General features: G+C 44.8%; 1 protein-coding gene across 7 annotated transcripts in view; it reads left to right on the top strand.

Moving 5' to 3' along the window:
- Positions 1 to 25,745, top strand: part of WNK1 (WNK lysine deficient protein kinase 1) — a 165,217-nt gene that overhangs the window by 120,752 nt on the left and 18,720 nt on the right. For all 7 annotated transcript variants that reach the window (XM_074938996.1, XM_074939008.1, XM_074939003.1 and 4 more), the window contains 7 exons: positions 299 to 1,773; positions 3,973 to 4,056; positions 10,001 to 10,087; positions 11,255 to 11,324; positions 13,976 to 14,049; positions 15,145 to 15,821; positions 22,579 to 22,781. In XM_074938996.1, coding sequence (XP_074795097.1) covers positions 299 to 1,773; positions 3,973 to 4,056; positions 10,001 to 10,087; positions 11,255 to 11,324; positions 13,976 to 14,049; positions 15,145 to 15,821; positions 22,579 to 22,781 — 2,670 coding nt within the window. The remainder of the gene's footprint in view (positions 1 to 298; positions 1,774 to 3,972; positions 4,057 to 10,000; positions 10,088 to 11,254; positions 11,325 to 13,975; positions 14,050 to 15,144; positions 15,822 to 22,578; positions 22,782 to 25,745) is intronic.

Raw genomic sequence — 25,745 nt, 5'->3', positions numbered from 1 at the left:
AGCCAAAAATGCTTTTGGGCAGCATTATGCAAGATTTTCTTCCTCTAGATCTGTCTGTTAACTGATACTACCCTTTGCTGTTCCAGTGCTAGGCTCTTATAGGGTTCACAGCACATCTTAAATTGTGATTTGCAGTATATCCCCTGGCTCTGTACTTCTAGGTCTCTTTTGAATAGCCTACGTAAAGCATGCTATAATGCACTATACTGGAATGGTGTTAATCTAGCAATGGTAGGTAAACCATGGTAAACGTCTCTAGGTGGCCTGACTGGATATATATATATATTTTTTCCCCCAGTTACTTCCTCTCCATCACATGGTCCTGGGATGAACCTCTCTCATTCTGCATCATCACTCAGCCTGCAGCAAGCTTTCTCCGAGATCAGGCATGCTCAAATGACAGAAGGACCCAGTACAGCTCCTCCAGTTTTTAACCAAACTATGCCACCATTTCCACCTGTACTTTCTAACATCGTTGGAAGTCTACCATCTACATCAGTGGCTCCTCTCCCAGCATCTCCTCCCTCCACCACTGGTATTTCTCTTCCAGTAGCTCAATCTGTTGTTCCCCTGCCTACAGAAAAGGTGCCAGCTGGAGTTACACCAAACACAGGTGTTTCAGGCTCCAGCTCTCCCACAATATCACAGTCTGGGCACCAATTAATTGGTGGAGTGACTTCCAGTGTGAGTGCACCTGCTTCTTTTTCATTAACTGTTACATCACAGTCTGCTCAACCACTGACTGAAGAAGCTGTCCCTAATATCAGCACACCTGCTTCTTTAACGTTGCCACCAACACAACAGATTCCTGTCATGGCTGGCCCCAGTGTTAGTGCACCAAGTGCTGTACCCCCACCTGTGACCTCTCCTTCTGCTCAACAGATTTCAAGTAGTATGGAGTCTGTGGCAGCTCCGCAAACATCTGTAGCCCCAACTATGGCTCATAATGTGACTTCACAAATGCCTCAGCTCAGCAGTAGTAGCTCCACCCCCAGTCTGGCAGAAACAGTTGTAAGTGTGCTACACTTGAAGCCTGAGGATGGGCAGTCAGTAGATAAAGCTCAGCTGTGCAGTGCAGCTGGCTTGTCCCTTCCTATCTCTGTACCATTGTCCTCTGCAGTGGCATCAAGTATATCTGGTTCAGTCCCTCAGCCTGCTGTGGTGCATCCTTTACTCATCCCATCAGCAGTTGCGTCAACACCTGTCCTACCCCAGGCAGCAGCTGCAATCTCTACCCCCATAGTACCCCAGGTTCCTTTATCTGGCATCCTACCACTGACGCAGCCAGTTGCTAACTTGCCTGCAGTACAGCAGACCTTGATACACAGTCAACCTCAACCTGCTCTGCTACCCAGTCAACCTCATACTCACTGTCTGGAGGCTGATGTTGACACTCAGCCCAAAGCTCCTGGCATCGATGACATAAAGACCTTGGAAGAAAAGCTACGATCTCTATTCAGTGAGCATGGCAATGTTGGAGCAACGCATCCACCTGTATCTCTGGAGACATCACTGGTAATGGAGACTACAGTCATGCCTGGTGTACCAACCACTGCTGTTGCACCAACTAAACCTATGACAGCCACGACCAGCTCTTGTATACCACCAGTTAGTTTGCCCCTTGGACCAGCTGGCTTACCAGTGATGACACCAGTTGCCACACCTGGTCAAGTGGGCATACCTGTCACATATGTTCCAGCATCAGTCAGCATTGCAACAACAGCAGTGAAACCAGGGACTCCTCCCTCAAAGCCACCTCTTAGCAGGGTACCGGTAAGGAATCCAGCACTCTTGTGAATGGTGTTAAGTATACGAGAGAATAACCTTTTGGAAAGGGCTCTTGTTCTGAAGCAAGGCTGAAACAGAATGTTTATCCAAACTGATTCGTACAGTGTATTAGTATATTATCTGTTTTTAGTGCAGGTACAGTGTTGGCATGCTTTTTTCCTCTCAAGCCAAGTACAGGCAGCTGGACTCAAGTTCCTCCTGACTTGATTAGCTCCTATAACAATCTTAGCTTAAGGTTTCCAGCCCTCCTTATTTCCATCTGAATGTCTCAAGCGCTCCTAAGGTCTGCAGGTTTCCATGACCCCAGTGGATCCCACAGCCCTGCTAGCTTCTGTCATCTGCCTCTACTTCCTTTCCTCCTCCCCCAGGTTACATATTCCTGCTCCCTGTCTCAGATTTGATAAAATGTACAGGTGCTGCTGAGGCCAGGAATCCATACTGGGCCCATGGTTTCTGCTGACTTGCCAAGTCAGTATGCTGGACTGAAAGTACTTTTTTTTTTTTTTTTTTTAAGGTTTCTAGCAATTGTATTACAGAATCACTCAAGCACCAGTTGGGCCCAGGGTCTCCTTGTGCTTTTCTGTTGAAACACATAGTAAGAGAATTGCCTGCCTTGATGTAATGATAAACAGCTTTACAAGAAAGTTGTAGAGGTAGTTATTTGGTGTGTGAAGAACACTTAAAGCATAGGAATTTCAGATTAAACTAAAAAGGGAGCCAAGCATCTTACCCCCCCCCAAAAAAGCAAAAAGGCAACAAAAAAGGATGGATACAATTTCAAATGGTTAAATTTAAATCCAAACAACTGAGTTCCTTGGATTTTTTTAATGTTGGTTTTGGAAAATTACATCTTTGTAAAGTTCTTTATTCTTAAATTAGTGATATGTACTTTAAAGCTTAACTTTAGCTTTATGAAGTTTGGCTGGGAGTAATTCATACAGTTAAGTAATATGAAAATGGAGTTCGGGGAGAGCACCCGGGAGTGTTCTGCCTTCAAATGGTTAATGTAGCTTAAACAGTTGGTGCTGTAAAACACTGCATGCATATTCCAGTGGCTTAAGTGTATCAGTTTCAAGAGTAAATGCACCTTGAATTTTCTTGTGAATTTGTATCAACTAGATTCTGCCCCAGTTAGTTCCCACTTGTTTAAAGACCGAAGAAGGGTTTATTGAACATGGAACTGTCTATCATGGTTTGCTGCCATAAAAGGCTACCAGCCAAATATCATTAGGTTATTGTGCCACTTACTATGTGCGTTTTCTGAAATCAAGGAGACGCATCCGCACTAGCTCTGATCAATCTAGTGTACTAGAAATAATAGAATTCAGGCAAAGTGATGCAAGAGGTGGGGGAGATCTGGACATAATTGAGGGGAAGAAAGCTGAAAAAAATCCATACAGAGCCTCTTAGTTATTCCTCCCACATTTGTAACTATTTGAAATAACTAACTGGAATGTGCTGTCTGACTTTTGCTGTGAGACTTGCGTGCCTCGTTCTGCGCTTTCCAGTTGCTCTAACACTTTCCACATAACCTGGCTGGATTTTTTTTCCCCTTACCAAGATGCATGTTCTGGTCATCTGCTTGGGCAGTCAGCAGCTTCAGGTAGCTGTTCATGATGGGTACAAAAATTGACACCGGGAGGTTAAAAATAATATATTTCTTAGTAGATGGAGACTTCCTCGCATATTAAAAGCATTTCAGGTTCTTTATTAATTGCTTAGAGCAATTTACTACAATCACATGAATATTGCCACTCTTAAGCAGCAGTGGAATCTCAATATAGAGATGTCAGGGAAATTGGGTAGGGGCCACATCCTCTTCTGGATTGCCCTGCTTAGTTGTCACTAAGCTTTCAGCTGGAAAATTATGATTGTAGCAGCAGTTCTCATGGATTTGCTATAAAGATGTCAAGATTCCTGGGTTTTTTTATAAATAAAAACAAAACCACTTGCCTCAGTCATAAACACAGATTGTTTCCCTGTGGACACTCAAAGAAAAAATGCAAGTGGATACCCTAGCTGCAATGAATTCCCTCTTGACAGTGTTCCTTGCTTCCATAGGAAGTCTCCACAGGGAAATACTTAAAGGTTTCTACTAAGTGATATGACTTACTGTAACTTGCTGACTGCTCCTACTGTTGTTGTTTGTTTGATGGACTTGCATTTCCTGTTCATTATCCATAGGTGCTACCGGTAGGTTTTGAACTTCCAGCTGGCACACCATCCAGCGAACAGCTGCCACCCTTTCCAGGACCTTCACTAACTCAGGTGCTACATGACTTGGCAGATTGTCTGCTACTTCTCCTTTCTCTTTCAAAGAGCATGTTACAATTAAACTCTCCATTGCATGGTCTTGGCTTCTTCACTTTCTCTTTTGACTGAGTAACCCCTTCTGTGTAGCAGTGACCAGAGTCACTCGTGCACTGGAAAGGCAGCAAACTTACCCTTTGGATTACTGGACCTTAATGTTTGAACTCTGCGTGCAATGACTCAAGCTTATGCTTTTACTTCTGTTTTGAGCTTGAGGGAGAGCTTCTTAAAAGCCCTTGTTTTACAGACAAGTATGTTCAGTGTTGCACAGTAGCTGTGTTTCAAAGTTGGTTTTGTGCCAAATATGTCTTCATAACAGAGGATTTGCAAGGCAACAATAATCACTGGGTCTTTGAGTGCTAGTTACACCACCTGCAGAGCTCAAGGGGTGAGACTGAAGGTGGTGTATTCCATAAGATGTAGCTATTTCAAATGTTCATTTCATAAACTAAGTACAGAAACTTCTTTCAGCAAATCCCAGTGTTGGCAGAAAACACACTGGGAATGGCCAGCCCTGAGGAGGACAGCGAGATAAAGCAAAACTAGTAAATTAATTTTCCCAGTGATTCTGAAATCCTCTTTCCAAATAAAATGCGCTTGATGAATTAGTTGTGTGTAAATGAAGAGTCATGAAACTTAACTTCAGAAGTATTACACCCACCTGTCCTATGATTAGAATAAAAAGAGTATCTGGTAGCAAAGTTCTAGCTCTGCAGAGAGCAACAAATATTGCAATACCCAACTAGCTGTTGAAAACCCAAGACTGCTGGCTATGAGAAATCAGTGGGTTTTTAAGTCTCCTTTTTCTAGTCTATCAGAGTTGGTGCAGTTCTATAAATCTTCTAATGCTGATTAAAGATTATAGTTCAAGCAAACTGTTGGGATATGCATTTGGCCACCTTCTGGTGTACAGATAGCTGAAAACTTCCAGGGAGACTGGTGGATGTTTTCCCTTTTCTGTGAACTTTTGAGGTTGTTACTTATTGCCTTAAAGACCGAGACACACCTTTCTGACTGAGAGCTGCCACTTCCTTCTGTAAAATAGAAGGAAATTCATAGACGGGGTTACAGAACTCAAGAGAATATAGGAAAAAAAGCAGTCAAGACCTGCAATGAAATAGATTTCTAGATATCTTAAATTGCTGTGCAATGAGATAGTATGGAGAAAATTTAAGCACATCATTAAAGAAGAAACATACAATATATGATGAAAGAAAAGCTAAAAATAAAAGCACTGAAGATGGAGACTTATAAAGTCTGTATCCTGTTCTTAGTGTGTTTTAGAAACCGCATGTTTAGTGTCAAAAGGTTACTTACAGAATAAACACAAACTGGACTTTTCGTCCAGTGTACTTGCCTGTAAATGTAATCCCCAGTTCTCAGATTTAGATTTATAAAGAAGGTATTATGTGTTAAAGCAGGCATCTGGTAATACCTGCTTTAAAGCTGCAAAACAATTTCAGTTATAAACTTAATGTTCTCTACACACAACTTTCTTAAGTACTCACTTTTTTTAACTTAAATTTTCAATTTGTGGTTTGTGCCAAAGGTGGCCTATTTTTCGAATATTTAAGCAAAATCCCTTCAGCCAAATTTGAGTTATGCCATGAAACAATACTGCATTTTTAAAGACATTGTTTTAAAAAAAAATTAGGTTAGAAGTACTTTAAAAGTTATAGCCAAAATGTCTTGTGGGCTATTGCCAGTGGCTGGATGAGCAGGGAATAAAAATTAAATGAAAATTTATCTCTGCATATTCAGAGATACCAACTAAGACTTTTATTGGAGCCTGATGGAAGCTTTGCCCATTGGCATCACAGTGTGTTCTCCCATCTCCGCCTGACATGCTCAAGGGCTGTAGGTCTCGGGCTGTAGGTCTCAGGCTTCTTCTGAGGAAAGAAACACAAAATGGGCCCTTCTAACTCATCTTGTTCCCTTTCAAGCCATGTATTAGAGAGGAGCATGTACCCAACAAAGGGAATTTACTTTTCTGTGTGTCATGCTAGTTAAATCAATGTGATATAAATTCCAGTTCCTAACTGAAACCATTTAAAAGTGCATGTCAAGCATAAAGTCATAATCGTAAATAAGAAAAAAGTTTATACTACATAGTGCAAACTTAATATTAAATCCCTTGACACTGTGGTGTCATCTTAGCTGTTGCACTGTTTCTGAAAGCTGGGTTGACATACTGGAGGTTATATTTGTTCTTGCAAGGTACCATGTGGGCAGGTTTTATGCTTCCAAATGCATGAAAAGTAGAATTACCCAAGTTCTAAAATTGTTTTCAAAGAGTAGAAGTAGTATGGTGGGGTATGAGTTGCTCCCTTACTAGTGGTCATACATTGCCCAGGGCTTTAACCATTGTCTTTGTAACCTTCCAGTCAGTTCCTTCTCGATTTGTGGTAAGCAAAAGAGCTCCCTTCATGAGCTGTGGTTATTCAGACACTGTTCTGGCTCTTCAGCTCATCCAATGACACGTTGTTTTGGAATTCTTAGTGTCCCTTCCTGACTCCCATTAAAGTCTACATTCCTTCCTTTTATTGTGATTTTGACATTTTATTTTCAGGAGTCAAGGCCTTTTGGCCCCTTCTAACCAGGGAGCACTGATAGGTCGCCAGAGACACCAGAAGATCCATGACCTATTCTAGTCTTTGTTTAGGCATTTACATACTTTGTCGTGTACATGGGCTTGCAGCACTTCGATGTCATGCATACAATTTTTTTTATGAAGACTTTTTGGTATTGGCTCCTTTTGCTTCCCCAAAGGACTATGGTTAAAGGTAGTCATGACCTATTGCCCAAGCTGGGAGTGCACATATTCCTCTAATCTAACAGGATGATCAAAGAAGGATGATATAGAAGCTGTCAAAAGATCAGTCTGTATCATCATCATCTGTATCATCACTGGGATCACTAGGGCTCATGATAAACTATCCAAAGTCACAGCTTGTCCCTAACAAACAAATGGAGCATATAGGAGTCCTGCTAAATACAGTTCAACTCAAAGCCTTCCTGCCCCATGTCAGGAAGAAATCAGGACACCACCAGTTCATCAGAAAGGATAAGCAATAACCAGCCCCTGACAACTTGGACCATGGTAACAGTGCATTCATAATAGCCTGATAGAGAGAACTTGAGTGGATACCAAAATACTAATGGAAGCAAGCAATATAGGGGACATGTACTGCATTTTGCAGAAGAATGACTTCTCTGGCTTGGTGGTAGGCGGGAGAAGGTATCTTCATTTAGGAAAGCATGTGTAAGTAGTAGTGAGTATGGATGCAGATTGAGGAATCCACGCAGGACTCCATATCCAGGGAATTTTGTTTTTTCATGAACAAGTGCTCATCAGTGCTTCAGAAGAAGAGGAGCTCTGTGTGGTTAGAAAGCTTGTCTCTTTCACTAACAGAGGTTGGTCCAGTAAAAGATATTACTGCACGCACCATCTCTCTCTCTTTGTGATATGGCAGATATCCACAAACTACTGGTAATTCAGGGACTTTCCGATCAAATCTTCTTCCAGTGTGAGACAAAAGAAGGTGGATGTCTCTTCTGGACTGAGCAAGAAGTTGCTGGTCTTCTGATGGCCCCATAAGATACTTAGCAAGCAATGCATTCTCCATCCAATTTTCTATGTAGGCTTTTATACCATGCTCATTATCCTAGTATCTGAGCACTTTCCAGTAGTGCATTAAGCTATGTGACTACACATCTGTCATGTTCGATGTTTGATTTTTCTCTCATCCTGTCCCTAGAGGGAGAAATGCATGCAGTGGAGTGTCTAGTTCTGGTAGGATTTTTTATTTATTAAATAAATGTACCTGTTCCTGTATATGCGCCTTGCACTTGGAGAAGATTGTGAGGTTTGTGATGGTCCATAATTCCTGGGGGAATCTATTCCACAGTCTGGCCAACCTCCAGAAAAGGTTCTATTTCCCTCACAGACAAGCTTTACTCTTCCTGAGCTCCACTGTGCCGGAGAAGCCAAGGTGTGAACTGCGGTCTTTTTAGGTATCCTGTAGTGTTCTGACGATAAGGACATGGAGCACTTTGAAGATAAGGACGACTACCTTGAACTTGATTTGAAATTCTGTGGAAAGCCAGTGTAGAGAGTGGAGGGGCACGTGTGATGTACTCATGGCAACTTGTGTTACTGACGCAATGTGCTGCAGTGTAGTTGGAGTTCCCTAAATGCACGAAGGTTTCATGCCTGGGTATATTGCATTGTTGTAATCTAGCCAAGAGGTTTTGAAGGCATAAATAACTGAGGGCTGGGATGTGGTGGAGTCTCCCAGCCAGCTGGAGATGGTAGAAAATGTTACCCGAGTCTGTTGCGATGGGAGAACTCAGTGTTAGCAAGGAATCGGAGTACTCCTAGACTATGGACTGAATTGAGTAATTGTGGATGTGAATCTTTAGTTGAAGGAGATTGTACCATGGCCACAAACTCCTCAAAATCTTCTTCTCTGGCCATCAGTAACACCCCTTTTGTTCTTCATCCAGTAGCTGATATTGTCCAAGCAGTAGGCCTTCTTGGTGGTAGTGGTGTGATCACTTGTCGTGCTGTGGCAGTAGAGTCCCTGTTGTCTGACTAGTTCACCTAGTGGTTGCATGTAGATGTTGAAAAAGACTGTAGAGATTGATCTTTGTGGAACTCCGCAAATCAGAGGTCTAGTGGTGGAGATGCAGTTTTCCATCTCTACTTTCCAGGAAGGTCTCAAACTATTTTCGCACTGTACTCTGTACCTTTGCCACCTCTCTGATCAGAGACAGCAGTATTTCATGGTCAACAGCATCAAACCCTGCAATGAGGTCCAAAAGAGAATGGACATCGGTCTTCCTTCCGCTGACAGGAGAAGATCATCAGTGCCACTAAATTAGTTTCAGTTCTGCCTCATGGGCTGAATCCTGATAGTGCCAGGCATAGAATATTAGTTTGTTAGATGAACTTGTAATTTTTCTTTTGTTAGCTTCTTTATGAGCTTTCTCAGGAATGGGAGGGTGGATAATGCCATTGCTCAAAAGATTAGTGTCTATTACTGATGCATTGCATTTCTCATTGCTTATGATCTGGCTGGCTTATTTAGTCCAAGACAGGGCAGTCTCTGATGTCTGCCTCAGGAATGTTTCTCACTCAGATATGTGGTCCTCCATTCATATGTTTACAAAAATCTATTGCTTGGATCCTAGTCTCTGTGGGGAGAGATTCTTGATTGTCTTGCATAACCTGTTTCTGAACTAGAGTCCGAACTTTCTTGCCTTTTGAATTCTTTTATTTTGGATGTCCTCTTTAGAAGTCTGTTTTTAAGACACCACCTCAGGCTGTTGAAATGTTAAACCTGCTACTTCTGGAGGTACCTCACCATTTTTTTTAAGCAGCACCCTGTCCATGTATATAGTTGGTTTGGTATAGCTCTTGTCTCCATTTGCAGTGTAACTGTTACTCTTTTTTATTTAGGGATAACCCTTGAGCTACTTTTACTCCTGCCCACATGGTATCTTTAGAAGAAGGCAAATTAATCTGGTTTGGTGACCTGTGTATTAAGGAAAGTTTAGGATGTCCCATGCCGTGAACCACTGCCCTTGGAAACAAAAAAACATGAGAGCTCGGAGGTTCTTAAACATTCAGTCCGTTCTCAAGAATGAGAACCCAAACACACTATCTTCAGAAAAACAGAGCTACCACTTAACTTTTCCTTTCTATTTTTTGGTTTAAATGCGTAGCTTAATTTATTACCTGTATATGATGAAGGAAGCAGAGGTAATGGAGATATTGAAACTCTATTTTTTGCTATACAATTTTGCAACCTTAATATTAAGTAGCTTTCGATGTTAAATCTTGCCATGTGCGTAGCTGGTGCCAAGGGACAGCTGCTTATTTTTTTTCTTGTTGATTCAGTCCCAGCAGCCTCTAGAAGATCTGGATGCTCAGTTGAGAAGAACCCTCAGTCCAGAGACTGTCCCAGTGACATCTGCTCCTGCCTGTGTAAGTTTGTGGTGTTGGCGTTTAAAGCCTCTAGTTAAGAGTGCTTCCTTAAGTTTATGCTCTTGGATCGTTGCCCTCAGAAGCAGTGTGTCAAACTCTCTCTGGTCTTTGAAAATAAAAATGCTTTGATGCCTCAAAAGCTGGTGAGTGCTGTGCAGGGAAACATACTTGTATGACTTAAAAACTAGTAACTCTTGTCAGCTTTTTAATAGATTTTCTGGCCTGTTGCTAGAGGTATCCTGCTAAAACAAAAAAAAACATTCATTAAGAAACTGAGAGATTTTCTGAGGATGGAGCAATATAGGAGATCAGAATAAAGAATGACCTGTGACTGTGTTCTGAGTCTACAAGAAAGTATTCTGATGTACTTGGGGCAAAAGGTGCAGCTTGTGCTGGATTTTGTATTCCCTCATGGCTGGCTACCAAGTGATGTTATGGTCCTTAAGGAGCTGTGCAGTAAGGGGTGGTTGCAAATTTTAAGATCTAATATGAAATAAAAACTTGTTAAAGATCTTAATCAGTGCTGTTTAGCAAATGGGAGTGGTGAACTTTGGCATGCACCCTAGTCATTTGGAAAGAGGTACTATATTCTGATGAATGTAGGCTCCTGTTACAGTAAATAAAAGCTTGTCTACATGGGGAGGGGGGAACTGGAATACCTAGTGTGAAGTAGGTATTCTGCACTAACTCCCTGTGTGGACATACTTATTCCACACCAAGGGGTTGTCTACATGGGTACAGCCAGGAAAATTAATCTGAATTTAAAGGTATGAATTTAAAGCAAATTAGTTAAATTGCATTAAACCTCTGTGTGGACTGTCTCATTTAGAATGCAAGTGGCCTTAATTTAAATAGCTTTTGCCCTTTAAACTTGGACCCTTAGCTATTTCATACCGACTTCCCCATGTAGACAGTACTAAAACTCCCTCAAGTTATCTAAAGGAGGAGGAGCTCTGCTGAACCATTGGAGATAAAATTTGAAAACACAAACATATATCCTTATAGTTGGTCATGCAAGATTCACTGAGATTACCTGTTACTTTTGCCCAGGGTCATTCCTTTATCCTTAAGTAAGATGGAAAAATATTTAATATTGCAGGATGCTTTAGGTAGGCTTTGTGATAAGGATCAATGTAACAGCTAAAGGATTTTCTTTGGTTTTTATAGCCTGTGCCAGCAGTGGCTTCTACAATGGTTACTGGAGTGGTGTCTGCACCGGCACAGCCCCTGAGAGAAGGTATTTATACTGACACGTGCCACCTCGTTCAGCAAGTCCATTCACATTCCTCAGAAGACTAAGAGGATTTGATGTTAAATGGCTGTCCTAAAACTGCAGGCTTTATTAGAGGAACTGGAAAGTCACTGGCTTTTGATGAACTAGACTAAAATTCTCTTACTGCAGGTCGACAGGTACAAGGGATATGCTAACTTATTTATTTAATTTTTGAAACTCTCCAAAAATAAGCTAAATCAAGGTTTACAAGGACTCTCCGCTAAACTTACTGCTAAGGAACAGTATCCGGATTTGTGGAGTGAATGCCTCCTCTCTCCTATATTATACCTCTACCCTGATATAATGTGGTCCTCGAGAGCCAAAAAATCTTACCGTGTTATAGGTGAAACCGCGTTATATCGAACTTGCTTTTGGCCTCAAGCATTTCAGTTAATAGTCACTTCCTGCCCCCTGACTGACTCCCTCAGAACCCCCGACCCATCCAATCCCCCCACTCTCTGTCCCCTGACTGCCCCAACCCCTATCCACACCCCTGCCCCCTGACAGGCCCCCCGGGATTCCCATGCCCTATCCAGTGCCCCCATCCCCTGACCGCCCCACCCCCAGAACCTCCGAACCATCCAACCCACCGCCGCTCCCTGTCCCCTGACTGTCCCCCAAGACCCTCTGCCCCTTATCCAACGCCCTGGCCCGGCCCCCTTAACTCGCTGCTCAGAACAGTGTGTCGGAGCCTGACACGCTGATCCGCCGGAGTGTGCAGTCCTGCCCCCCCAGAGTGCTGCTTTACCAAGTTATATCCAAATTCGTGTTATATCAGGTCACCTTATATCGGAGTAGAGGTGTATATAGTCAGCAAGAGTGAGAAGACGATATTGCTAATTTTGATCCTTCTGTGCCTTATCAACAGATCTTTAGGTATTTCCCTTCTTTACACTGTGCAAAGAAGTGGAAATCTTCGTATGAGCAGCGTGCGGGAAAAAAATTTGCTTTCTGGTTTCATTTAGAGAAGTTGAGGAGCAGACCGTGGACTTTCCAATCCTAAATGTATATCCAGCTGCTAAACAATTAGTGATTGTACAGTTCTGTAAAGGTTCCAGAATGTTTCAGGTATAAAGCGCACACATTTCTGCCAAAAAATGACCCAGTTGCATCCCAGCTGCACGTATTGCTGGAGTGCAGAGGTGCTCAGTGCATGTCCTCCTTCCTCAGCCACAGCCCCCTACATCACAGGCTTTGAGAGTAGTTGTGTAGAGCCATTATGGCCACCAGAGAATTTCTCCCTCACTAGAGGGACCTCTAGGTAGCTAGTTCCACAAGTCCAACAGCGCAATGCAGCTGGAGTGTGGGGGCAGGGAGTCCAAGAATCTGGCCCTGAAGATCTAAAATGAGAATATTATACTGACTAAAAATGATTCTCAGCATTTGATTTTTTCTTTTAATCTTATTTGTTCGTTTCTGTATTAATATACTCATTCTAAATTTTATACTGGTTTAATGCTTGGATAATCTACATTTGGCAGTAGATAAAAAATGCCTAAAGGAGCTGGCCTTAACTGAATTTGCCACTATTGTCCCATTTAAACAGCAGTCTATATCATTCACTAGTAAGCTACATAACTTCCCTGAGTGACATGCCAGTTAAATACAATACATGTAACCTGGAAGTATAATTAAGTGCCATAATAAGATGAGTGGGATAACTATAGTGAAAACCAATTTGTCTTGAAATTGTAGTATGGCCCGGTGTCCTACATAATGTTCCTATGGGTGCTGCACTTCAGGTGCACATGTGCCTTTGATAGGAGCCTTTTGGTAGCAGTGTCAGTTAGGTCCACACATGCACCCCAACTATCTTCATGCCCCATACCAAAGGTATGTAGGGCAGTGTCAGATGAAGCACCTCTTTCTACCCAAAGACACTCTCAGTGGATTTCTGGTTGTAGCAGCCTCATAGAAGGGGGGGGATAATGTTCGGTCGTCTTCTAGGGTTATAGCCCATTCCACTAGGTTTCAGTTTGCTTCCATCGCTCTGCTGAGAGAGGTTCTCATTGAGGAAATATGCAAAGCTGCCACATGATCTTTGGTCCGTACCATCTCAAGACATTATGCCTTAGTACACACCTCCTAGGGGAGACACTGCCTTTGGGTCTGCAGTTCTGCAAAAAGTCTTAGACTAGGTTCTAAAGCATCCAGCTCCTTCAGGGAATACTGCTTGGGAGTTAAGTGAAGTTGCTCCTGGATGAATTCTGTGCCACTGTGCAATGCAGAATTTGTACAGAATTTCATTTCCCCTTCCTGTCTGTCCGCCCTCCCCCCCCCCCCCCGCAGTATTGGTGCGTTAGAGCAGGGAGCTGCCAGACCTGGCCAAGACTGGCTCCCCAGCTTATACCATGCAGGCAGGCTGCAGTTCCTGTGTTTGCCAGCTCTGCTTGGTCACATGGTTCAGGTGGGCCCCCTTCCTCCATGGCAGCTGCTGGAGCCTGCAAGCTGCATCCCACAGGGACAGGCAGGAGCAACAACTGAGAGCTTTGGGGGGGATGAGGGGGGCACTGCTTTCTGGGAGGGGAGACTGAAGATATGCGTGGGAGCCTGCCAGGGAGAAGTGTGACTGGAGCTGTTCTCTTCCCTGCCACCCTCCTTTTTCTCAATTTCAGCATCACAGGATGCAGAGAGCAGTGAAACAACTACCACTGCAGGAGCTGGAGTTTTTAAGATGGGACGATTTCAGGTAGGAAAATGTTACTTTGTAGATTTACTCTGTGACCAGGGCATTGATCCAGGAATCTCACTTTTTGTTATGGCAAAGCAGTAGGACCCAGATTTATCAGGGTATTTAGACATTGCTGCACTCAGCATTGTAATGCCCAGCTAATTTTGGAGCCTAAATCTCATTTTCAAAAATGGTTTAGGCACGTAGGTGCCTAAACCCATTGGCTATCAATTGGATTTAGGCTTCTAAGTGCCTAAACTACTTTTGAAAATGAGATTTAGGTTCCTGAATCAGTTGGGCATTGCAATTCTGAGTGAAGCAGTGCCTAAATACCCTGATAAATCTGGGCCTTCTTGATTGGTACCAGCTCCTGGCACGCCATTTTACTGGGAGGAAGTGCCAGTATTGAGTTTGATGTGAATTCAGCTTTCTATTCATGAACTCTACTCCCAGTCAGGGTTAACATCACACTTTATGCAGCGATTTCTGGTTTGTGACCATGGCATTCTGTGACAACTGAAGCCTTGAAATAAGTTTTAACTATGTGTTGACTTTGCTGTTAGTAGTCTAGATCTTTAATGTTAACCACATGATGGCTAATGTGACATTGGTGCACTCTGTATCATTCTCTAAATTTGGTTGTGAAGGAATCTTACTGAAAGATGTAGTTCTTGAAAGAACAGATGTGGATGTGTATGAAACAAGTTGAGATGGCTTAGCTCAAGAACAGATGATACACCTCTACCCTGATATAACGCGGTCCGATATAACACGAATTCGGATATAATGCGGTAAAGCAGTGCTCCGGTGGGGCGGGGCAGTGCGCTCCAGTGGAGCAAAACAAGTTCAATATAACGTGGTTTCACCTATAACGCGTTAAGATTTTTTTGGCTCCCAAGGACAGCGTTACATCAGGATAGAAGTGTATTTAGCCTGCCTTTACCTAGAACTATGGGATGAGTGGATATGTGGCCAGGAAATGGAGACAGCAGCTTGCTTTGCTGTGCTCAAGGCAGCTGGTTAATTTTCCTGTTTGACATGTTTCTGACCATAGAGGTCAGCTAGAGCCTGTTTTATATTGCTGTGCTCACTTAGTGTTTCAATCACTTCTAGGTGTCTGTGGCAGTGGATAATGGACTGAGAGAGAGTGATGGTAAACCTGAAGAAACTAAGCCTGTGCATTTTGAGACAACCTCCTCTGATTTATCTTTGTCTGGCAGCAGTCCAGAGAGTACGCTTGTGAAGCAGACTTCCAGTGGGACAACAGAAGCTACCACTGGTACCTCCTTAGATGTGACAGATGGTGTTGTTTCACAGACATTTCCTGCCATACAATTGCCATCAGAGGCTGGGCAGCCAACTAAGGTTGGGCGCTTTCAAGTGACAACAACAACAGACCAAGTGGGTCGCTTTTCTGTGTCCAGGACTCAAGATGAGGTCACCTGTGTGGAGAAAGAACCCCCAATGACTCTTCCTCTTTCTGTGGATTCAGAACAAGTTTTTCATCCAGCCATGTCTCCAGAGAAAGAAGTGCCAGAATTGGTGGAGTCCAGGGAGTCTCCACTTATGAATGGGCCATCATCTGATCTGGAGGCCGCCTTCCTGAGTGGAGTGGCAAAGGAACTGGATGATGGCTCAGGTAGCCCAGACTCTCTCCAACCACTGGGTTCAAAAATCAGCCTCCCCATCCAAAGCTTTAGCAACTCATTGAATTCTTCCTACATGAGCAGCGACGAGTCAGATATTGAAGATGAAGACTTGAAATCAGAGCTACGCCGGTTGCGGGAAAAGTAAGATTTCTTCTTTGAGAATGTTGTTTGATGTGTGAACTGTAACAGTTGCTTAGTGTGAATCTCTCCTCTGTATGGCAGGTCAGAGCTCTCATAAAGAAAAGAGGAAAAAGGACTGATTTTTAGAATGAGACTGTTAAATATATTTTTCTGTAGTAATTGCCAGAGTTTTCACATAGGGTAAAATTAGTTTACTGATTAGATGAATGTGTTGGTTCTTCTTCAAGTGATTGCTCATATCAGTTCCAATTAAGAGTGTGTGTGCACCACGTGCACAGTCATTGGAAAGCTTTTACCCTAGCAGTGCCTGTTGGGTTGGCTGTGGAGCCCCCTGGAGTGGCGCCTTCATGGAGCTCAATATAGGACCCTGCGCGACCCAGTGCCGCCTCAGTTCCCTTTTACCGCCAGTGATGGTCGTTGGAACTGCAGTAACTTGCTTAGCAAGCTCTCCTCTTTCCCTAGCTTTCAGTTTAGTTAGTTCAGTTATTCCTATCCTTGTTCAGTTTAGTTTTAGTGTTTTTGGTTGTTATAGCAGATAGCGGTTGGGAGTGGGGGGTCTTCCCCTTCACCCCCACCACGTTCTCCATTGGGACTCAGGGTATGCCTAAGTCCCAAGGGTTCAAACCCTGCAAGTCCTGCAACAAGACCATGCTAACGGGCAACCCCCATGACACTTGCTTAAAGTGTCTGGGGGAAGCACACAAAGTGGACAAGTGCAGGATTTGTACAGGGTTTCACCCCAGAACAAAAAAAGGAGTGAGATTTTTGCCTCAAGCAGCTCCTTATGGAGGCGGCACTTAAACTGCAACCTACATCGGCACAGCAACACCCGGAACCAAACTCATGGGTGCACAGCGCCCCAGTGGCGGTGGTAGAAGCGGCACTGTGGAAAGACTCCAGGAGAGATCTGGGGCACGGCTACTCACCGGTGCCAAAACCTGTGGGATTGAGCTGGCACTGATCCCATTCCCTAATGCAGAAGTGGCACCAGAAGCAGGGGAGGAGAGGATCTCAGACTCGGAGACCCACCCCTTTGGAGCCGGCCAATGGGATATGTCCCAGAGTGGAGCACCCAGGGCCGTAGACTTTGGAGCCAGCACTGTCAATTTTGGTTCTGCAAGGGGGACCATCGAGTCTGGTGCTGTTGGACTCCCTGAGCTAGGTAATTGAGGAGGTGGAATTGTCATCCTCCCCAGACACCTTTGAGGCCGTGAGGGACCTCATCGCCATGATGGCACCGTGGTTCCCGGTCCTTCGAGCCAAGCCTCTGGTACCACAATGTGTGGCACTGTCTCGAGGCAAACCGGCGATGCTTCGTCCCTCAGCACCGCTAGTGGAATCCGTCAGCATGGCTCCAGGACATGCCAGTGCTCCTGATCACGATGCTGATCCCCGCTGCTCAGAAGGTCCCGCTCCTGGCACTGGTTATCCCGGCACTGTTCCCCAGCCTTGCAGCACTGCCCTGGCCATCGCAGTCCCGGTCCCCATCTTTGGACTCAGAGATGGGGTCTAGATACTTAGAGCGGGGCCGCACCAGTCAGGCTGTGGAAGGCCTGAGGTGAGGGCAGGGCCATGGCCTGTGCAGTGGCAGAGCCCAGTGCAGTGGAAATTTTGGACCCTGTGTGTGTACCACCAGGCCCAAAGTGCCCAGTCCAAGGGTTCCCGTTTGGTGGCCTCTGAACCATGGGTGCTGGAGGCATCAGCCAGTCACCCCACCCCTAGGGGTGCCGAGGAGGTACCCGTCGCACTACCTCCCCTGGAACCAACCCCAGTTCCTAAGCCTGATCCAGGTGTGGTTGGCCCTGACAGAGGCAGGACTCGAGGCCCCTGGAGACCAAGAGGGTCAGGAGGACCCTGTTCCCCCATTAGCCTCCTCGTCATCCTCCCTGGATGAGGCAGTTGCAGGCACCTCCATCTCTGGACCGCACCCCCATAGACAGCCGTACTCACCAGTACCTCCTTCACAGGGTGGCGTGAAATATGCAGGCCGAGGAGGTGGTGGAGACTGAGGACCCGATGGTCAACATCCTGGCCCCAGAAGGCCTGTCAAGGGTGGCTCGACCTCTCCTCAAGACTATACAGACCAATGCTAAGACCGTTTGGCAGACCCCGGCCTCCATCCCTCCCACTGCAAAGGGTGTGAAGAGGAAGTATTTTGTCCCATCTAAGGGGTACGAATACCTCTTCACAAACCCACAGCCTTAGTCATTGGTGGTGGCTGCAGTAAATAATGAGAGGCAGGGACAACAAGGCCCAGGGCCTAAGACCAAGGATGCCAAGCACCTAGATTTATTTGGGTGCAAAGTGTATTCTATGTGGGGGTTGCAACTCAGGATTGCCAACCAGCAGGCAATTCTGAGTAGATACAGCTTCAACTCCTTAAACTTGAACAACGAATTCCAGGAGCTGGTGCCAACAGAGTCCAGGGAGGAGTTTGGAGCAATAGTGGAGGAGGGCAAGGCGGTGGCATGGACCTCTTTACAGGCCTCACTGGACGCTGCACTCTCAACGGCACGCACCTAGTTCTCTGGTATTGCCATGAGGTGTAGCTCATGGCTGCTGGCCTCGGGCCTTCCGCCCGAGGCCCAACAGACCATGTAGGACCTGCCTTTTGATGGGGCAGATCTGTTTTTCAGAGCAGACTGACTCTAGGCTGCATAGCCTAAAGTACTTCAGGGCTACCATGAAATCCGTGGGTATGTACACCCCGGCAACCCAATGTAAAGATTTCAAGCCTTAGCAGCAGCTCTCCTATGCTCCTTGGCTGAGGCATGACTTTTACAGAAGATGGGACAGGAATGGCAGATGCAAGCCTTCCCACCCCGCATCTGGGCAGGGGCAGGGCCTGACTAAACCATCACCTGGTTCAAAGCAGGCCTTTTAAAGGTGTGCCTGAGGACAGCGCACCAGCCACAATTCCGGATCCTTCCCAGTCTTGAATCATCTGTCCCACTTCTACCATGCTTGGGCCCAAATGACTTCAGGGTTCTCCGTACAGTAGAAGTGGGATCTTCCCTCCAATTCTGCTCCTACCCTCCCTTCAGGGACCCTTCTCTTGAGCAACTCCTTATCCAGGAGATGTGGGCACTCCTTACCATGGGAGCGGTGGAGGAGGTTCCTCAGGAGCTATGGGGCAAAGGATTCTATTCCCGATACTTCCTAATCCCCGAAGCAAGGGGGGTCTCAGACCCACTGTAGGTCAGTGAGGACTCAACAAGTTCATGGTAAAGTTGAAGTTCCACATGTTCTTCCTGGGCACAATTATCCCTTCTCTGGATCCGGGAGACTGGTACGCCGCCCTTGACATGAAAGACGCGTACTTCCATATAGCTATTTGGCCTGCACACAGATGATTCCTAAGATTCGTGGTTGAACACAAACATTGTCAATTTACGGTCCTTCCATTCGGCCTCTCAGAGTGTTCACTAAGTGCATGTCAGTCATGGCTGCTTTCCTCCATTGGAGGCAGGTGCAGGTATCCCCCTACCTTGATGACTGGCTGCTTAGGGGCCGCACCAGGGAGCAGGTGGACTCTCACGTCTGATTGGTCAGATCCACATTCGAGAGACTGGGTCTCCTCCTCAACTTGAACAAGTCAACCTTGTCACTGACCCAAAGAATAGAATTCGTTGGGGTGGTGGTAGACTTGGTTCAGGCAAGAGCACTTTTGCCAGAATCCTGATTCCAAGCCACGAGGAACATCATTCAAGGCCTCAGGCAATACCCGACCACTACAGCAAAGGGATGCTTGAGTCTCCTCAGCCACATGGCAGCCTGCACTTACGTGACCTGGCATGCCAGACTGAGGCTCAGACCTCTACAGGCATGGCTGCCTTCGGCCTATTGCCCGGGACGCAACAGCCTGAATTCAGTGGTTACGGTGCTGGGGCAGGTGCCAGAGTCCCTTCAGTGGTGGCTCGACCCTCAGACGGTGTGCGAAGGAGTCCCCTTCAACAGCCCTCCTTGTCCCTAGTAATGGATGCGTCAGCTCTGGGATGGGGTGCGCATTTGGGAGACCTCCAAAAGCATGGCCTTCGGTCGCAGGACTAGCTCTCCATCCGTAACAACATCAAGGAGCTGAGGACAGTGCGACTAGCATGCCAGACCTTTCAGGCCCGACCACAAGGTCAGTGCATAGCAGTTCTGACTGACAACACCACTGCTATGTTTTACATCAACAATTACATTACGTTACTTCCTATGTTGGGAAGCCCTCTGGCTGTGGGAGTTTTGCATAGCCCACTCCATTCACCTGGAAGCATCCTATCTACTAGGAGTTCAGAACGTACTGGCGGACCACCTCAGCAGGTCCCTCTGCAATCACGAGTGGTCCATCCGCCTGGATGTCATACACTCCATCTTCCAAAGATGGGGGTATCATCAGGTCGATCTGTTTGCCTGGAGCAACAGAAAGTGCCCAATGTTTGTGGAAGGAGCAGAACACAGCCCAGGCTCAATCACGGACACGTTCCTGCTACCCTGGGGGGGCTGCCTGCTCTATGCCTTTTCCCCCATTCCCTCATCTGTACAAGGTCCGCAGGGACGGAGCAGAGATGAATTCTGGTGACACCAACGTGGCCTCGACAACATTGGTACACCACGCTCCTGGAACTCGGGGGATGCCCTGATCACGTTACCTCTCCTACCCGACCCATCATTCAGGTCCACAGTCCTCTTCATCACCCCAACCTGCAGTACCTCCACCTCCATGGCTTGGAAGCTTCATGGACGAACCCCATGGAGCTTCTGTGCTCAGAATAGCTAAGGGAGGTCCTACTCGGCAGCAGGAAGCCCTCCACTAGAGCCACATACCTGGCAAAGTGGAAAAGACTTACTTGTTGGTGTGACTAGCATAGTACACCCCCTTCTTCAGGCAGCTATGCCTCTTAGCTCAGAGTATCTTCTGCACCTGAAACAGCAAGGCTTGGCAGTGTCCTCCATAAAGGTACACTTTGCTGCTATCTTGGCTTTCCACCCAGTTGGAAAATGGTTGGTCGGTTCCCCAAGGGTCTGGAATGGCTATATCCCCAGATCAGACAGCATGTCCCTGTGTGGGACCTTCCTCTCCAGGCTAATTGGGGGCCCCCATTTGAACCGCCGGCAACTTGTTTCCTTCTCTATCTGTTGTGGAAGGTAGCCTTTCTGGTCGCCATTACGTCAGCAAGGAGGTTGTCTGAGTTAAAGGCCTTTACTGCAGACCCACCTTATATGGTTTTCCACAGGTATAAGATGCAACTCAGACCTTACCCGGCTTTTCTTCCTAAGATTGTGTCACACTTCCACACCAGTCAGGACATTTTCCTGCCTGCTTTTTATCCTAAGCCTCATGCCAGTAGCCATGAGCAGAGACTGCACTCCCTGGATGTTCGGCTAGCACGAGCCTTCTACATTGAGCACAGGAAGTCAAACCAGTTGTTCATAGCGGTGGCAGACTGGATGAAAGGACTCTGGTCTCATCTCAAAGAATACCTTCCCGGATCATGTCATGCATCCGTATGTGCTATGAGCTGGCAAAAATACCAGCCTTGGCTCTTACAGCACACTTCACAAGGGCTCAGGCTTCATCAGTGGTGTTCCTGGCCCAGGTCCTGATACAAGAAATCTGCAGGGCAGCAACTTGGTCCTTAGTACATACAGTCACCTCCCATTACGCCATCATCCGGCATACCAGAGATGATGCAGCTTTCAGCAGAGTGGTGCTCCAGTCAGCAATTCCATAACTCTGACCCCACTGCCTAGGTAGGGCTTGGGAGTCACCTAATTGAAATCGGTATGAACAATCACTTGAAGAAAAAATGGTTACTCATCTTCTTGTAACTGTTATTTGAGATGTTGCTCATATCCATTCCAAACCCACCCGCCTTCCCCTCTGTCGGAATAACCGGCAAGAAGGAACTGAAGAGGTGCCGGGTTGGCAGGGTGGTATATTGAGCACCATAAATGCGTCACTCCAGGGGGCTCCACAGCCGACCCGATGGGTGCTGCTAGGGGAAAAACTTTCCAATGACTGCACGCAGCGCGCACACACCTAATTGGAATGGACATGAGCAATGGACATTTCGAAGAACTGTTACGAGAAAGTAACTGTTTTTTTCTATACACACCCATACTTTTTATGCTCAGTTTTAACTGATACCTCTTGTGTATAAATGTGTATCACAAGTTGACACAGTCTGGTTCCAAAGTCTCCTTTGAAAATGGAACTTAAGTTCCTAAACTACCTAAGGGCACTTGAAAATGTTATCCTGAGTCCACAGGGATAGGGATAAAGATGTCAGAGAAAACTGAGCTGCCTGAGTTCTTGTGTTATTTCCTAAGATAGGCTAGACTTCGTGCGTGTGCGTATTTTTAAGGATAGCTGGCAGTTTTGGATCTTGTACATATAAAACATCAGAAGACTCTGAGACAATACCAAACCTAGTGGAAATTTCAAAGCCCTCATGTCTTGGGAAAGTGAGTGTGAATCTTGCCAGCCCTACAGTGTTTATGCTGAAGCTCCAGACCTTATTGATCATCTACCCTCGCTCCCCTTCCTGGCTTTATCATTGCTATGCTATAACAGGCAAACTGTACATCAGAATTCTAGCCAATGTTACAATTTCTATAAGGGGAATGGAGCAAGTGATTGATTTTTGTGTGTGTGTCATGGGCATCCAGCTTGTTAATTGTGGCCAAGATTTTCCACCCTCAGAAAGAAAGCAGTTCAGTGGGGTGGGACAGGACTGTTAAGTTCTTATTCATGCTCTTAACTCTTTAGGCACTATAAAGAGATCCAGGAGCTGCAGAGTCGTCAGAAGCAAGAGATTGAATTGCTGTACACCAAACTGGGAAAGGTTCCCCCTGCAGTAATCATCCCCCCAGCTGCTCCTCTCTCAGGGAGGAGGAGGAGACCTACTAAAGGAAAAGGCAGCAAATCCAGTCGCAGCAGCTCCCAGGGTAATAAGAGCCCTCAGCTGCTAGGTAAGGCACCTTCAGGTTTCGGTACCAATGTGACACGCAGGGCAGATGGTTTATTAGCACCTTTTGATTCTGCCTTAACTCTTTTTACAATAGATCATGGGACACCCTCAACCCACAGATTGATGGGGTGGTTGGTTGAGGTGATCTCTTGCCTGTCTCCGAGGAATCTGACTCACTGAGAGTCTCATCTGGGTTTGTACATCTCACTGTTTTTGCACAGCATATGAGTCTTCTAAGTTCCTCTCAGTCTGGTCTTGAAGAATGGCCTTGTTCATATAACCCTTACTAATGGTGTGTTGTAGTCTTGCTGGCCACTTTGTTGTTTTTAGTAGGGCTGTCAAGCGATTAAAAAAATTAATCTTGATTAATCGCACTGTTAAACAATAATAGAATACCATTCATTTAAATAGTTTTGGATATTTTCTACATTTTCAAATGTTGATTTCAATTACAACACAGAATACAAAGTGCTCACTTTTTACAGTGCTCACTTTATATTTATGGTTACAAATATTTGCACTGTAAAAAACCCAAAAGAAATAGTATTTTCAGTTCACCCAATATAAGTACTATAGTGCAATCTCTTATCATGAAAATTACACTTACAAGAGTAGAATTGTCCAAAAAATAACTACATTCAAAAATAAAACAATATAAAAGTTAGAGCCTACAAGTCCATTCAGTCCTACTTCTTGTTTAGCCAACCACTCAGATAAACAAGTTTGTTTACATTTGCAGGAGATACTGCTGCCTGCTTCTTGTTTACAATATCACCTGAAAGTGAGAATAGGCATTTGCATGGCACTTACATAGCTGGCATTGCAAAATATTTATGTGCCAGATGCACTAACGATTCATGTCCCTTCATGCTTCAACCACTGTTCCCTAGGATATGCGTCCATGCTGATAATAGGTTCTGCTTAACCATCCAGAGCAGTGAAGACTGATGCATGTTCATTTTCATCATCTGAGTCAGATGCCACCAGCAGTAAGGTTGATTTTCTTTTTTTGGTCGTTCAGGTTCTGTAGTTTCTGCATCAGTGTGTTGCTCTTTTAAGACTTCTGAAAGCATGCTCTACACGTATTCCCTCTCAAATTTTGGAAGGCACTTCAGATTCCAAAACCTTGGGTCCAGTGCTGTAGCTATCTTTAGAAATCTCACATTGGTACCTTCTTTGTGCTTTGTCAAATCTGCACCCAAGGTCATCATCCAAGACTGCTATAACATGAAATATATGGCAGAATGTGGGTAAAACAGAGTAGGAGACATTCGATTCTCTCCCCAAGGAGTTCAGTCACAAATTTAATTAATGCATTATTTTTTTAACGAGTATCATCAGGATGGAAGCATGTCCTCTGGAATGGTGGCCGAAGCATGAAGGAGCATATGAATGTTCAGCATAACTTGCATGTAAATACCTTGCAATGCTGGCTACAAAAGTGTCATGCGAACGCCTGTTCTCACTTTCAGGTGACGTAAATAAGAAGCCGGCAGCATTATCTCCCGCAAATGTAAACTTGTTTGTCTTAGCGATTGTCTGAACAAGAAGTAGGACTGAGTGGACTTTCAGGCTCTAAAGTTTTACACATTGTTTTGTGTTTGAGTGCAGTTATGTAAAAAATACCTACATTTGTAAGTTGCACTTACACGATAGAGATTGCACTACAGTACTTGCATGAGGTGAATTGAAAAATACTATTTCTTTGCCATTTTTACAATGCAAATATTTGTAATAAAAAATAATATAAAGTGAGCACTGTACGCTTTGTATTCTGTTGTAATGAAATCAATATATTTGAAAATGTAGAAAAAAAACCAAAAATATTTAATACATTTCAATTGGTATTCTATTGTTTAACAGTGCAATTAAAACTGTGATTAATCACGATTAATTTTTTAGAGTTAATCATGTGAGTTAACTGCGATTAATCGACAGCCCTAATTTTAAGATTAGAATTCAAATACATTATCTTTCTTGGAAGAGCATTTTCAAAACCCTAGTTGCACTCTTAATTGATTTTTATAGGTATGCATTCTGTAGAGACCAGTCATAGTGCTTCTGCTGGCAAGAGCTGGGGATTCCAGTGTCAAAGGATGAATTCTAAAGCATAAGGAAACAGCCAGGCAAACTTATTTTTAGGAGGACCTCTTGATCCCTCCTGTTTAATTCCTGCTTGTTCTCGTCACATTTAAAGATGGACTTTCACAGTGGAGCTAAAGTTGCAGTAGACAACTGTACTTGGTGGTATTTCTGTTCCTTTGACTGCTGTTGCAGATGTCTTTTATTTTCTTTTAATAGGTGCTTAACAGCACAGCATCTCATTTCAATGATGTTATAATCTCATTTTTGACGTCAGTCTGCTGTGGAAGTGACTGCAGTGTCACAAATTAAGCATTTCATGTAATTACAGGATTAAATGAGGAAAAAGATGGATTATGAGGGAAGCCATTCTTATTAAAACACACAACAGTTTTCCTAACTAGCAACAGTAGTCAGAGAAATAGGTCCATGAAAATCAAAGTTCCTTCCCCAGCACATGCGAAAATCCCTCTTAAAACCCCTTGAATGCCATTGAGCACATCGATATGGGAAGGCCAGTGTTGTGAACGGAAATATTTGTTGAAGTGGCTGTTATGTTCTGGCTGCAGAGTCCACAGGACACAGCAGGGCATGTATCTTCAGTAAGTGAATTTTCTTTCCACAAACTGCATCAGTGATCTTTGTGAAATGGGTTGGTGGTGCACCAAGCAATTTTAGCATTACTTGGCCTGCCTGTTAGTAGTCTCAGTGCGAAGACCAAGGATTGAATGGAAGTTCAGTATCCATTGTCCATTTTACTGACAGAAGAGGTGCCTCCAGGTCAAGGTTGTAGTGCATTGGCAGGGTATTTTGGGAAAGCTTGCACTGTCTATCTCTCTTTTGTGGATAAGTAGGATTTTTCAATCTCCAGTGCTGTCAGCTT

The sequence above is a fragment of the Natator depressus genome, chromosome 1, assembly GCF_965152275.1.
Source record: "Natator depressus isolate rNatDep1 chromosome 1, rNatDep2.hap1, whole genome shotgun sequence".
NCBI classification, from domain to species: domain Eukaryota; kingdom Metazoa; phylum Chordata; order Testudines; family Cheloniidae; genus Natator; species Natator depressus.
The sequence above is the reverse complement of the archived record's forward strand: the minus strand, read 5'-3'. Positions and strand labels throughout refer to the sequence as shown.